The 15847-nt window shown below is 45.0% G+C and overlaps 1 protein-coding gene across 1 annotated transcript in view; it reads left to right on the top strand.

The window, feature by feature from the left end:
• LOC135920427 (uncharacterized) overlaps nt 1-15847 on the top strand; it is a 53120-nt gene that overhangs the window by 23332 nt on the left and 13941 nt on the right. Inside the window, exon 5 of the mRNA XM_065454697.2 lies at nt 3106-3300. Coding sequence (XP_065310769.2) covers nt 3106-3300 — 195 coding nt within the window. The remainder of the gene's footprint in view (nt 1-3105; nt 3301-15847) is intronic.

Genomic DNA, 15847 nt, shown 5'->3' with positions numbered 1-15847 from the left:
GCCATATTTCACAAATATATTTCATTTAAATTTAATGGTAGGTTTTCTCATACTTGAAATTTGAAATTTGGCACTGATAGCTCAGCGCTGCCTCGTCCAACATTAGATTTAAGTATTTTTGGATATTTGGGTTGTTGGTGCTTAGCTAAGGTTCTCAAAGCTCGCTATGTTCAACTCAATTCAATTAGGTTTTATTTTCCAGCGTGTAACATGTGTTAGTGGTTGGAAAGAAAACTGTGTCATACAGCTTGACGGAGCCAAAGAGCTACGGGCAGGCTACATGACACAAGGAATAACAAAATGAAGTTGTCACGTTAGTATAGCATCATATAAAACATGATGGAGTCATCGCTATGAAATTGTCCTCAAAACAGCGTTCTCGTACAACCATGTTACGATCATGGTAAATAATTCTATATACTGAGTGAACAAAAAATTGAAAGATTTGATAATGAAAAAATCACGTAAATATCACAAGTCAGACAAACAAATAATGAGGAATAAAAGGAAGATTTTAGATATATTGTATGAAGAAGCACACACTTTTAAAATACCTTGTCACGAAACATACTTCAAAAGTTTGATGTTAATATTGCAGTATATGTAAATTTCTTCAATTAAGTGGGTACTCAAGCAGGCAGTAACTGGTCAAAGTAATTAGCACGAGGAGGAGTAATGCATCATCTTTCTGGTCTCCTAGTATGTACGTTGAGAGGACGTTCTGTTACTTGAGAAACGCGTTTTAAAACTGATGGAAAGTTTTAATAAAGAAAGGAGGAGTGCGCGTGATAGACGGTATACGTGAAAGTGTTGTGCTGTTATAACCTTGTGCTGTCGATATAATTCCTTCTAGGCTCTAGGTACGGTGCATCGTTAGTGCAACGAAAGGCATTTTCTTCAAGCACAAGTAACCTGTTAATATTTTATTTCGTGAATGTTGACGACACCAAACTCTAGCCGTTTTAATAAGATCTTAAAATTGAATGAGATATTGCAAGCTTAAGTTTAGCTGCAATTACTGCCTACACCGATAAAATGTGTCAACGCTTTTTTACGAATTTTTTATAGCTGGTCAAAGTTGTTTCTACGTTATCCGACTTGAAGGTATAACGCCTAGACTTTTGAGTTCAGTAACCATTTCAATATTTTGAGGAGCCCAGCATTAAATTGTCTTGGGAAGGTACAGGTTTGCTTTTAGGTGCAAAAAAAATATTGCTTTAGATTTCTTAGCGTTAATACGAAGGGCAGTTTTCATCGAGCAATCAAGTAAATTTGTTAAAACGTTATTTGCAAAATAAAACAAGTTATCCAAGTTTCTGATGTTACCAATATGCTTGTGTCATCTGCGTTAAAAACAAGCTGGGTGCGCGCATCAATAAGAGTGATGTCATTTACATGTACATGGAATAAAAAGGGGTCAAGAACCCTGCTGTGTTGTAGACCACGATTAATTTTCTACAAAGGCGAAGTATTTATTTCTAACACATTGTTCGCGTTCTGTCATATAAGGTGCTAAAAGTGAATACGGTATGGCACGTACAGGATACAAATATAATTTCTTGAGAAAGACCATGTGTCTCAGAGAGCCAAAAGTTGCGTAGGTGCTGTAGTCTAGAAATTTTCCAAGAGTAAGCTGATGTGTTTCTATGTTTGATATGTTCATTTCTTTTGGTACTAGTAATGCAGACTCCATAGAACTACCTTTGCGGAATCCAATGCTGGCATTCAGGTACGATATTGCGTGCGGTGAAAAAAATTATCATCTTGATAATTTTTGTCAGTTTTTTTCAAAACTTTAGAAAACATGGGGACAACAGAAATCGATCTTTGGCCCATTAAAATCAGAACGTAGTGCCTTTATAATAATAAGAAATTACATAGGCCCACGGAGGCCCCATCATTATCTATGACATCACAGCGAACTGGCGCAGCAATTTCAAGGGGGCGTGGCCACCGGTTTTGCGTCTTTTAATGCGATAGCATTTAGCCGGAGCGCACACACACTTTGCAGTTGTCCGTCCGACGAAACAACTGGACTGACCTCTGAAGGAAATACAGCCAGGAATGTGTGTGCCGATGCCGAAGGCAGTACAGTTAACACAGCGTCTCGCAGTGCTGGCTGCGACAACAACGCGAAAAACCGACACCCGACGCTCGCACCAGCAGTTTCAAAGAGCTAATTCTGCAAGAGAAAAGCGTGCTTGCTATCATGGCCTAAAGGTTAGAGCATTGAGCTGCTCTGCTGCAAGACAGAAGTTTCGTCCCCCCGTTGCATTGTGGCTGAACTCCACCCGTATCTGACGGAAAGCCAGAGCTGTGTTGAACGTGCGCGAGCGACATCGCCGTGTGCACCAGATCGCAAGTTTGTAAGCAGTACCAGGTGTAGAAATGTCGCCTCGATAAATCAGTGTGCGCAAGCTCGCTGGTGGTGCACAGCTGTCGAGATGTCACAATCTACTGCACATTTAGATGGTTAGCAGCGATTTGTTCTGGCCTAGTTCTTTTTTACTTTTCTGGCTTGCCAAACTTCATCTCACTGTAAGAGTCGCTATTTTGTTGTTGTACAGAGCTGTATTTAATAAAATATGTTAATTTGATTTTCTGTTTGGTGCTCCTTTAAATACGGTGTCTTCGCCCTCGGCCTACATGATAGCTTCGTTTCACTGAAACTTATCGGGCAACTGTATATCTGCCAAGTCAGTCTAAACCCTTTAGATGACGAATTTTGAGTGAGATATTTTTACCATTTAGCGTTTCCATCATTGTCCTTACCTTTGCATGCAAAGCGTACGTGGCTTACAGCGGAACACCAGCAGTTGCGAATCAACCTGTTTCATGACTACACGTGGCATGCTACTACAGGACTTGTGGAACTGAATATTTTTACCTCCAGTAATTATGCAAACAAGGAGAATCCATACACCATGCAGTTTGCTCCATAGAATGGCCGAAAACATTCCTTTAGTTTCCTTTTGTTCGAGTGAACCGAGATATTTTCAAACTTTGTATCAGCTGCCTGTTATTACAGACTCAGTCGGTATTAACAAGACGCTGATGCGACAACGGGGGCGCTTCTGGAAGCCACAAGTCCCAGATTATGCGCAGGCCCACTTGCGTCTCGAGTTCAGGAAAAGTGAGGAGCGGGTACTTCCAGTACTTGCTGGAAACCGAAGGCTTGTTGCTGTCCTGGCTGCCCGCTGGACATCACGGCGCCATCCCCGACAATGCGGTCAGGGCAGACCCGGATGCTTCGGGAGACGTCATCGTCTTCGCCAGGCAGCTCAAATACGAGGACCAAGGGTGCGTATTCTCACAGCGTCTCTTCTCTGCACACTACCCAAATTTACGTTTATTCTTTCTGCAATATTCGAAAATGCGAAGGTGAAAGATATCACTAAGACAGCGACTGTTCCATATTTGCTGTGGCGGACTTCAAAATAATTGAAAATAAAAGAAGGAGTTATTGAGCCTGAAAAAAAATTTAGGAGGGAAGGAAACAAAATTACAAAGAAAAATGGCGGCTGGCTCAACAGTCTTTTCGAACTCTACGTAAGGTGAAGTTTTCTTGCATCATTTCAACCAAATCATAGTGACAGTTATTTCCAATTTTCACAAATATATAACCATTTGCTTAATGCAAACACACCTTCATAGGCCGCGTGGTATGCTACGCGGAGGAGAAGAAAAAAAGGCGAAGGCAGCAATGAATGCAGTAATAATTTTCAGGCTAATTAAATGTTTTGGGAGTGGTTAGCGTCGCATTAGGAGCTGATGCGTACTTAATAGGAGTACGAAACTTGAGAATACCTGAAGAATACGTGATCAGTCACCCCCAACATGCGCCCCTCGAGACCACTGAGCAGGCACGTACCCAGGATTTTTTTTCGGGGGGGGGGGGGGGCCCACCACCTCCATCATCATCAGTATCATCATCATCATCATCATCCTGTTTTATGTCCAGTGCAGGATGAAGGCCTCTCCCTGCAATGCGATCTCCAATTACCCCTGTCCTGCGCCAACCGATTCCAACTAGCGCCCGCAAATTTCCTAATTTCATCGCTCCGTCTAGTCTTTTGTCGTCCTCGATTGCCTTCTCCTTCTCTTGGTAACCATTCTGTAATCCTAATGGTCCAACGGTTATCTAACCGGCGCATTACATGACCTGCCCAGCTACATTTTTTCCTCTTTATGTGAATTAGAATATCGTCTGTACCCGTTCGCTCTCTTATCCAAACCGCTCTTTCTCTCTCTCAACGTTATGCCTAGCAATCTTCGTTCGATCGCTCTTTGCGCGATCCTTAACTTGCTCTCAAGTCTATGCCCCATGTGTCAGCGCTGACAAAATGCACTGATTGCACACCTTACTTTTCAATAATGGTAAGCTTCCAGTCAGAAGCTGGCAATGTCTGCCGTATGCGATCCAACCTATTTTTATTCTTCTGTGAATTTCCTTCTCACGATCAGGGTTGCCTGTGATTAATTGACCTAGGTAAACGTGCTCCTTCACAGTCTCTAGTGGCCGACTGGCGATCCTGATCTCTTGTTCCTTTGTTGTTGTTGTTGTTGTAGCCTGTGGCACGTGTGGCTCCTGATTGGCCAAGAAATTGGTGGATTATTCCAAAATAATATAGAGCATAAATTTCCTAATATCTATGCGAATAGCATTGAATAGGGTTGAATTACGGGCTAAAATAAAATCAGGAAGGTGCTGCTGAATGAGGAATAATTAATTTAAAAGTAATAAAAAAGTAGAATTTAGCAGAGCATTCGTTTAGATTCTGTAAGGAATGTTTGGACAGCGAAGCATGCATCCCTGTGGCTGAATCCCAAAGTGGACGCCCCGAACGAAAGAATTGCAGGTTCTGTCAAGTCCAGGCCAATTCTTCGAAAAGGGATCTCCAACAATCTGTTTCTTTACGCAGCAAAGTGGCGGCAAGATAGAAGAAAGTGCTCTATCGTATCCTCCTCCTCACAAAATAAACAAAGGGGAGAGGGAACCAAACCCGACCTGTATAAATAGAAATTTATGGAGGGAATGCGGCAGCGTAATTTGGTGAGGCAGACCTCAAGCATCTTTGTGTAACAAGATTCGCTATGCCAGGTGTTTATACTCTGGAGAAGCTGTCAAATGTGGGTTTCTGGGTTTCTGTGGGCTTCAAATGTGGTTTCTGTCAAATAGAAGTTTCTGTATCCTGTTCATTACTGTTTCTAAGTGAGGTATCGTGACTCCTCTTGGTACTGTATACAGGTCAGCTTAGAATTTTTCCGCTGCTTTTACTATATCTTCGAGATTGCTGACGATATTCCCCTTTTTATCTTTTAGTGCATACATCATGATTTGTCCTATGCCAGGTTTCTTTTTTACTGATTACAGGCTGCGTTCATTTTTCACGGCTTTTTCAGTGTTTCTCATGTTATAGTTTCGAATATCAGTTATTTTCGCCTTGTTGATCAGTTTTGACAGTTCCGCGAATAGCGTAACGCTGTGCGGCCGCCAGTCCCATACAACCGCGTAGAGCGCAGGACTGTGCGATTCTAGACGTACTGCGCTCACCGCGAAAGGTTAGCAAAACACCCACATAAGCACAGCAGAGAAGTGGCTACATGAGGCGGTTCGACCGACAACTGTAGAAGCGTTATTCAAAACAAACAATTGTTCTCCACTTACGGCGGCGTTTTCTCTACTTCCTTTTTCAATAAAAAGATGTTGATCCATAAATAGTCTCATAAACAACGCTTAACTTTTTTATTATTCGTTTTTGCTTGCAGTTTGGTTGTTGCCTTGGCTCTCTCCCTTAGTATATCGCTTAATTTCTCAACTCCTTGCGATTTTTGTTTCCAGTTGCCAATTTTGCACGAAAAGTGCTATACAGTTAGGGAAACACAGACGAGGTAACGGGCGACAGTCATCTTGCTTATGGGTTTAAGGGTTATTGCAGGGTTTCATGATGGACGCTCTTTCACATTATTTTATTTCCCACCTTATCTAACCCATATCACCTGTATATGGTTCCGGGCATCTGCCAGGGTCGCCGCGAGCCGTAACTCAAGAAAATAATGAAGCAAAAGGAAAAGTTAAACGCAATTGGCGTTTTCTCCGGCTGCAACTCGTTCCATGAGAGTACAGACCAGCTGAGTAACAGCCGCATCCCTCTCCTGGTCCCAGGATCAGCCTAAACAAAGAAGGTTGAACTAACAAAAGCAACAGCTATGGGCGTGACGGTTGAATAGATGGTGACAACTGAACGCATCTCGAGTTAATCGCGCTAGTGCGGAATCTATGAGAAACCTGTCTTTCACATTGCAAGAGGTGCCGATAACTACCGCCGTCTAAAAGGAGTGAAAAAGGCAGCATAATGCTGACCGATGAACAGCTGTCACATCTCAACATTAATCTGGTGGCGCTTTAGGAATGTGTGAGGAGTTGGTGGCGTGGGTGGGGGGGGGGGGGGGTATGCCACTTGATTTCGGGGGGGGCCCGGGCCCCCCCGGCCCCCCCCCCCCCCCTGGGTACGTGCCTGCCACTGAGACCTCCCACCAATCTATCCGTGGTGGTGTTATCTGTCCTTCATAAATGTCATTTGTCCTGACTATGCTATTCGTGCTTTCGCTTGTCTAGCCAGATGTATGTGATAGACCCCAGCTTACGTCTACTCGGCGAGACACCCCCGCGAAACCCACTAGTGGAAGCGAGGAAACTTGCTGTGCGTGCTAAACGACAGTGACTGTAATTCGAGAGCGTTATCAGGGTTATTAATATCTCACTTTCTGCAAGGTCGGAGATCAGCGCAGTTTGGTCTAGGCTATCTTCGAGAGTGGTCCTATTGACTGCACAAAACGAAGCGTTTGTAGAACACGAGCAAACGTTTTTACCAAACTTCAATTATGCTCTTTGTGTGCCACGAAGAGTGACGTTGAGGAGTAAACGCAAGACAAATATGCATTTGGTAACCGTGATGTTTGTCATAACGTTTAACACATATCTACCTGAGGCTGGGTTCTTTATTATTGCAAAGAAAACAATATGGTCGCTCTTAAATGAATTCTCTCTTTATAAAAGCCGACGGAAGCATGTTTGCGTTTAATTTGGATCCCGACGCTGTGCTCAACGCCTATTGGCTCTTGCTGCTGCAGACGAGGTGGAGCTATCGAACAAGGGCCACAAGTCGGTGGCTTGAGATTTTGTGGCGAATGGACGTGCTTTTTAGGGCTCCGTTACGACGACGAAATCATAACTTTTTCTGAATGCTCTGAGGTTGCTTCTGTTTTTGATTTGCTGGCTTTTTTAGCCTCTAAATTTTAATTCGGTAGTTTTTTGGCTCTCTTTTCGTGTGCATGAGTGCGTTTCGTCTACATTTGGTATTGCAGGATAATCAGAGCGTGCTTTCGCACCACGTGCTTTAAAACGTGCAACCGGGTGGAACACTGAGTCTTTATAGCCTTTAAATGGTAGCTTGGAAGCAGCAAGACTAGTAGCTATTAGTGGTTTTACTGGGTGTATTGGCAGGAAAGTGAGAGCGTGGCCGCGTGGTTGAACATGTACGAAAACATGTCATACTGTAAGTCTCTGCGGCATTGATCGCTTTTATAACATTGATGAGAATTACTTTACGACATTTTAAGGATTTAGACATTTTAAGGATTTAGATCAAGGCAAGTGAGTGGACGGATGAGAATGGAGAGGGAGTCGAGTCAATCGGCACACACTGTGGTGACGGCGCTAGGCTGAAGAAAATGGAGGCTCTTCTAGAAAAGCTTGTCAAACAGGTTGAAGAGCTCTAAAATGACCCACTTAGATAGCGTGATACACCGAACGTAGTGGAAAAAAGACTTCAAGCAGCCTAGGAAAAGCAGAACAGGGCCGCCATTGTGAACGAGAATGCTCGTGACAATGGAACGTATTCCCCCGAGGTGACAAAAGAGGGAGTACCAGTAAAGTACGTGGAATGGGCGCAACGTGGCAGGGGTTAGCTGGAAAGAGCGGTACTTACATTGAGGCCACCACGCGGAAAAACGAGGAGAGCAGGCGTCAATGCCCTTTGTCTAGTCGGAATCACGCAGAAGAGGACAAAGGGAAGCAAGGAGAAGTAGGCGAGAGTGAAGTGGTGATTATCGCCGGCAACTCAAACCTTGCTAGATGCTCAGAAGCAATTGTGGACAGGGTGAAAGGCGATAAAAGAGTGGCGGTAGGGACATTTCCAGGGTGGACGCTGGGTTCTGTCATGGAGTGAGCAAAAGCAAAGTGCGCGGAAAATGGCCACGTGCGCAACGTTGTCATAGTAGCAGGTGGGCTAAATGACGTCCTGAATAGGAAAGGGACAAGACTAGCCCAGCGCTTGGCGAAGGGGGTAGATGACTTACTGAAGCTGTCTCCTCAGCTGCAGATCGTGGTTTGCACGATGCCGGAAATGCTCGTACGTGACAGTCACGTACAAAGGGCCATCGTGCCTGGTAATGGGATGATATGAAAAATGAGCCGAGAAAAACGCTTCGAGGTTGTCAAAGTAAACAGGGAAGTGAGATAGTTTGGTGGTTTTCAACGAGACGGGATCCACTTCAGTTTCAGGCTTCCATGAGAAGTGGGCTGGCGATTAGCTGGTCGCGATGTTGCTTTATTAGTGGGCCACCGGGCGCTCAGGAGGCCAGAGTAGGTAGTCATGAAAAAATGTCCCCTAAGGGAACCTCTGAATAGCATCGCCGTCAATAACAGAAAAAGGAGGAAAGCAAGAAAGAGAACTCACCATGCTATAGGCTGCATAAACATGCAAGGCAGCAGAAAAAAAGAAAAGTGGGCAGAGGTAGAGGAGCAGTTAAATAGAGAACAAGTAAGGGTGTATGCGGTTACAGAAACGCACCTTAGAGACTCGGAATAGCCGCCAGTGATTGAAAATTATGTTTGGGAAGAGTGTAGCAGAACTAAGTTGGAAAGAAAGGGAGGGGGAGTCGGAATGCTCTTCCATCAGGGAGCCAAATGGAAAAGAGTAAATTCAAAATGTCAAGAGCATCTTTGGTTATCAGGTACAATGAGCGAGCAAAAACTTGGCTGGGTGTTACGTATTTGTGGACCGAAAATAACTGCGCAGAGAAGAATAAAGAGTTAGTGGTATGCATAAGTACTTATAATAAGGGTATCGGGAATGATGTTGAAATTATCTGATTAGGTGACATCAATGCCGACAACAGTATTTAGAAGGCTATACCGACAACAACGAGAGGTCAGTGCTAGACTTTTGTGAGCTGCATAACCTCGTTATCGTCAATAAAGGGCCTAAGTGTGAAGGGCAGATCACGTGGGAAGTGGGACACCGGCAATGAACCATTGATTAATGTCTGATTACAGTAGGAATTCATGATGAGTTGAAAAAAGATGTATGGGGAAGGGTATAACAGGATAGGGAGTGACCATAAACGCATCACTTTGAAAACGGGATATGTAGTTGGGAAAGAGCAAGGAGCACAATATGGCCAGTCCAAATTTCAACGCTGAACAAATAGCAAATATAGTCACTAGAGTCTAGGAAGAACTTGGCAAGTGGCGAAGAGTGGGAATATAGTGAGCTTCTAAGTGTAATAACGACAGAAATACGGAAAGAGAAACAACATGCTCGTTGGAAAGGAAAAAAGCAACTGAAAAGCTGGTGGAACAGGGAGATACGAGAAGCGATCGCCGAACGACAGAAAGCATTCCGAGAGCACAGGTAGGCAAAGAAGGCGTAGCTGCCGCAGAATGAAGTAGCGAGTAAATGGCAAATATACCGGGAGAAAAAAGTCTATGGTTCAAATGCTGGTGTAAGCAAAATTAAAAGGTGAAAGTGAACATTGGTTCTCAGAAATACGTGAGACAAAGAAGGCTGCACCAAAAGTATTTGGTAATTACACCAAATCATTAGGCAGGAAGAAAATAATACGACAACATATCCTAGACAAAGATGGAAACAAACTGGAAGGGGAAGCGGCATTAAATTAGATCCGAAAAACAACGGCCGAATTTCTCTAAGGCAACGACTAGGTTGTATATGTAGAAAAAATAGGGAGAATGAAACCGAACAAGGCAGAAAAGGAGCTGGTACTGACAAATTTCAACTAAAAGAAAGCCGAAGACAAAATTCCTAAGCGCACAGCCACTGGGATAGACGAGGTCCCCGTTTGGTTGATTAATGAACTAGGACCAAGAAATAAGGAATGTCTGGGGAAAACAGTGGAAAAAACTTCAAAAGATAGACGAACACGAGACAGTTGCCGACAGAGTAGAATGAATTTAATTTATAAAGGTAAGGGGGAGAAAGATAGAATTCCGTCGTATAGACAGTTCACCATTACATCGGTAATATACAGGCTATCAATGCAGGCAATCAAATTAAAGATGCCAGCATGGGCAGAGAATAATGGCAACTTGGCAGAACTGCAGATTGGCTTCATAAAAGGTAGGCGTTTGGATGATAACTTATTTGTTCTTATTCAGTGTATTAAAATATTAAGAGTAGAAAGCAAACCGTTATATGTGCCGTTTTTAGACATTACAGGAGTATATCACCACGTAGACAGCAACCTTTTGTGGGATATTCTGGAAGGGGAAGGCTCAGGTGACGATTGTCTACAGCTTTTGAGAGAGATTTACCTAGAAAATGCCGTTTGCGCTGAATGGGAAGAGATGAGGAGCGAGGAGAAAGTTGATATCAACACAGGACTCAGGCAGGGTGGCATTTATCCCCACTGCTGTTTTTGATGTACATGGTGAGGATAGAGAGGGCGCTAGACGAAAGTAATATTGCATTTAATTTCTCGTACAGTGTCGATCACACTTGTCTAGAGTGGCCCGAAGGCTGCTCCGCACTGCGCCTGTGACGCCTTGCGACAAGCACCGGGTTCGAGATGTGTTGGCCGATAGCGCCACGCGCGTGGTGGACGCTGCAGCATTCGAGGGCGGCCAAGATACAGGCCTGCGTGATTTGCGGGTCGCGAGCACCAGCTTTTTACCACTAGACGAGCACTGCCAGCTGAGCTGCGAGCGTGACACGGCTAGAATGCTGCGGCCTGTATCTTGGCTGCCCGCGAATACCGCAGCGTCCACGCGCGTGGCGCTATCGGCCAACACATCTCGAACCCAGGGCTTGTCGCTAGGAGTCGCAGGCGCAGTGCGGATAAGCCTTCGGGCCACTCTAGACAAGTGTGATCGACACTGTACAAACTGATTGGTACAGTAGGAGAGCAGCAGCTTCCAGGTCTATTTTATGCGGATGACATTGTGTTGCTAGCTAACAAGCGAATTGATTTGCAACGTCTGGTTAATATCTGTGGACAGGAAGGCAAGAATTTAGGTTTGAAATATAGTGCTGGAAAATCAGGTGTTTTGGTACTAAATGACAACAGTCAACAAACAGTGGCAATACGGGGCCAATAAATAGCTAGTGCAAAAGAATATAAAAGCCTTCGTATATGGATCAACGAAGGCAATAAATATATGGAAACAAAGGACAAACAATAACAGTGAATGAGAAAGGAAATGCAGCCACAACGATCGACGAAGCGTTATGGGGCTAAAATAGGTACGAGGTGCTCCGGCGTATGTGGAAGGGTATAATGGTTACAGGACATACTCTTGAAAATGCGGTTGTTTGCTTGAAATTAGGGGTAAAATCAGGACTCCATGGGAACCAAAGGTCAGTGGGACGTCCGTCCGTCCGTCCATCCATCCATCCATCCATCCATCCATCCATCCATCCATCCATCCATCCATCCATCCATCCATCCACACCCAGCTCAGGGGGAATGCGAGAACGCTGGTGTAATTCAATTTAGGTGCATGTGTTGAATCTCCAATGGTCAGAATCACACAAAGCCTTTCAATATAGCCGTGGCATATCAGAACGTGAAGCTTCCGTAAGTCATAGCCGAAAAGAAAATTCAGCGCAATCCACACCCATACTTTCATCTCTAAAAGGCTCTTATAACTAAGTTCCACCGCCTTAGCTCACGGAATAAAAAAAAGATGTCGTTACCCGTATTGTTAGTTCTTAACGTGTTCTTGCTAGGTTATGTTCAAACTACGCAAGCAATGCGCACACATTTCTTAAGCCACGCAGGCTGAAAGCGCCCAACTATTCTGTTCAGGTTTATGGAGAATTAGGAGCGGAGCAGCTGAAACAGAAGTGAACGTATTTTATTGCAATAACAATTACGCGAACCCTGGAGGCGTGTTCGCGCCGTCCACTGGCGCCACCATCGTCGTGCGGTAGCCAGCGCATGCGCAGCACTCCCGAAAAGGGTTAGAGGGTCTTCAGAGAGAGTTTTCATAAAAAGAGTGCTTGGCTGCAAAAACGATTAAGCGATGTCGATGCATCGTCAACGCTCCTTCTCAATGAGCTCGACGGTGTAGCCGGAGTGGCATTTGGTCTTCCACTGCTGTAAATAGCCTTGCGCGCACGTATACTGTAAGCGCGCAAGTGTTTCTGCAGAGCTCCTTTGTGTACGCACTGTTGCCTGAGTGGAACAGACAGTAGACATCAAGGTAACCCTACCGAATATTACGCTCGGTGCGACATGACCAGCAGCAGCGGTTTCCCGTTGGTGTCGTCTTTGTGCAGCACCGAAGTGCGACGCCCTCAGCGCCGCTGGTGGCGCCCTTCTTCACACGAGCGTTGTGAGACGCCTGGATGCCTGCAAAGGCGCCGTTTCATCTGTTGAGCAGCCGTCGTTTGAGTGCTGCATTGTGCCACCACACCGTGCCTGCGTGTAGTTAGAGCACCGTCTGGGGAGTTCGAGCGGCGAGCTAAATCTTCAGATCACAGCCGATATTTCGTCCTTCGAGCGAAATTTGAAAGTTTCCCAGCGCAGGGCCGCTGGGTTTACTTCCGATCCAGATACGAGTGCTAAAACGTGGCCGATGAACGTAAAAGTTTCGGCTTTCTTTCTCAGTAACCGGTCTTCCGGCATTCGCTTTTGTAACTACCGCTGCCCAGAATAAATGCCGCCGATATAGCAGTGCCTTTGCGCGTACTAGCAGGGATTCTGGTTGTGTTGTCTGTTACGTCTATACGCTGTATTGGTGGTTCGTGTGAGCAGCCTCTTTTTAATTGTGCAGATATTGAATGGCCGCTTCGTATTCTGAGTGGCCGGAAATGTTATAAGCACGGTACCCCACTGGCAATGTGCACAACCAATGTGTACGACACCAAGCTTTTGCTATTATACTACATAATGGCATACCTAAGTTAAAAAGGAAAAAAGAAGAAAAAAAACTCTGAACTCCCAAAACCAAATTTTCTGACCCCCTATTGCGAATTTTGCTTTTGTACGTCCCCGTTTTTTGTCGTTTCCTTACTCTTCTTCCACCAATCTTCCAATCGCCTCTTAGTTATGTAAACAACGCGCTTAACACCGCCTACAGAGCCTTCAAATTACTAAACCATATAGTTACTGGGTGCCCGATAGTTGGCGCTAAAAGCTAACAAAAATGCCTCCGTTTTCTTTTGCACTTCCCGTTCGGCAAAGCTACGACAGAGCAAACACAGAACGCTTTCTCTGACCTTGCGTTTGGCGCATGATAGCCTAAGCTGCTTATGCGCCATTAAACCCAACACAACACAACACACACAGAACGCTTTCACTGACATAATATGCACAACAGAGCAACACGGAGCACTTGTACACCTGCTGCGTAGAACAGTGCAACCGGGACACAAGGCACATGCACAAACACTGCTCGAGCTGCCTCCTTCCATATGCCTTGGAACCTTGTTATAGCCATGATGTTTCGACCTATATTCCAGTGCCAGTGAATGAGTCTCTATTATACGCAATTCCGCAATAAATTTGGATAGTATACTTGTTTGGGTATAGCCACCTGATAGGGGACGGCAAATCCACACAGAGGTGTTAATATAAAATCGCACTATAATGGATGCTTTTGACTAGCGACTTTCAATTATCGACATGGTGGCGACAGCGATGTAAGTGTTTCACTTCAAAGCCGTAGTGGATGGCGCTTCAAGAACCAGTGACATTTACAAGATACATACTGTTGAAATCGCTTTAGCGTTTCCTCGCCTAATTTCATACAGAAATGGCCACCAATTTGCTATCCGCGGCCTCCGTCCGCCCGTCCAAAGCAGGTACGTGCGAGCTGGCGCGCGGTGTGCCGGCGGCGGCCGGACTTCCGGCCGGGCGCATAGTGTAGGGATGAGTGTGACCAAGGCACTGAAGCCATTGCTTTCGAGAAAGCCTTCTAAATCATGTTTTGCCTTCCTGTCCACAGACTAAATGTATTCTACGTCGAGGACGTCGTTAGCTGCTACACGCTCAGCAGCTGCGTGCAATATGTAAGGATATCGGAGGAGAGCGGACGTAAATACTAGCATAGCATCCAAGGAGGCTATGATACAAGTTACTGCCGTGATATCAGGATACTGCTACATACAAGAACCCAAGATTACTCAACACGGTTGGCGTGACAGGCCCCGCTCACCAATGACAATGCCAGAAGGCTAACTGCTGGTGTCTGTTCTGTTATATCCACCTCCAGGAAAGTCGTGGTAACGAAGATTGTTGCGATATAGTCTACTAGGCTACAACTATTGCAACCACAGCGTAAATTCAGTGGCTGAAGTGTAACCGTCGCGACAAGTGACCGGGAAGGATAGCTCCGACTTTGGGGTATGCTGTCTCTCTCCGAGCGCCTCTACTGCAAAACTGTGTATGCGCCGTGCTAGCCGTGCTTTCTGCTAGAGAGAGGGTTGCTTCACTTTGTACCGACTTTCGAGTTCGACAGTGACCTGCAGCTTTCTAGAATCCCGGCGCTCGACACAGTGCACAACACTGCCGTACCCGTGTGTGTCTCATTAGCTTGGTCTCTCGTTCACGTGTTTGAATATACATTTGCCCCTTACCCTATAGTGCCTATCATTAGGCCTTTGTTACTTTGTAGTTTCAATTGTCCCTCTACGTGTTATCATCGAGAGTGTCTCCTTTTCTTCACCGATGCTGACAGCCGTAGGGGTTAAAGTGCAACGCGGAAGTCGGCAACTTGTAAAAGCTTTTTTCAAATTTAATTTCTGGGTAATTTTTGATTGCACGTTTGCTTCTACCCCGCCTTTTAGGAAATATATCTTCTTTTGTTGGTCGGTGCTTCCTGCCTCTGTAATGCCGTGCGCGCTACACGATGCATCACGGAGAAGACGTCGCTGGCGCCGACGAACCGGCACGGAAGTGACTCTGGATATACAGATGTATATCTGGTTGAACTGTGCGCTCGAGCGCCTCCTTGCTCTAGGGCAAGGTTTCTGTTCCAGCTGTAGATTTTACCGCGTTGCTTGCGGCGCTTATGCGGTCACACCGCCCAACTACGCGCCGACGGCACTAGCAAAAGTATTTTCATTTTATTTTATGTGTACATACTGCAGCACCAAAGGAGGGATATTGCAGGAGTGCGTAAAAACAGTGGTGAACAAAAAAAAAAAAACCTTAAATCAACAATTACTCTTACAACATATGTGAGACAGTTAAAGAACGGGAAAATCGTTTTCATCCATTCTTGAAAGCAACGACACAGCGATATGCATACACATAAGGTATAAACTAAACCTAATTTACGTAGTTACACATACTTGTTTTCATAGAGAGCACTTTCGAATTCGCTTATCGGGAGCGAACGAAGGCAGCCAGGTTAGGAATTCCATGCTTCTATTGTGCAGCGAAAGAAGCTGTATTTGAAAGTATTTTGCTTTCGCTTCGAAACCGTCGCGGATGGCGCTTCAAAATGACCACAAATGTATACATTTGAGATAGCTTAACCGTCTTCTCATCCTAATTTCACGCATCCAAACGAGAAAGGCAGGCTGGTGTCTGCAGT

This window comes from Dermacentor albipictus, chromosome 2 (assembly GCF_038994185.2).
Source record: "Dermacentor albipictus isolate Rhodes 1998 colony chromosome 2, USDA_Dalb.pri_finalv2, whole genome shotgun sequence".
Lineage (NCBI taxonomy): Eukaryota > Metazoa > Arthropoda > Arachnida > Ixodida > Ixodidae > Dermacentor > Dermacentor albipictus.
This window is presented reverse-complemented; position numbering and strand designations above follow the sequence as displayed.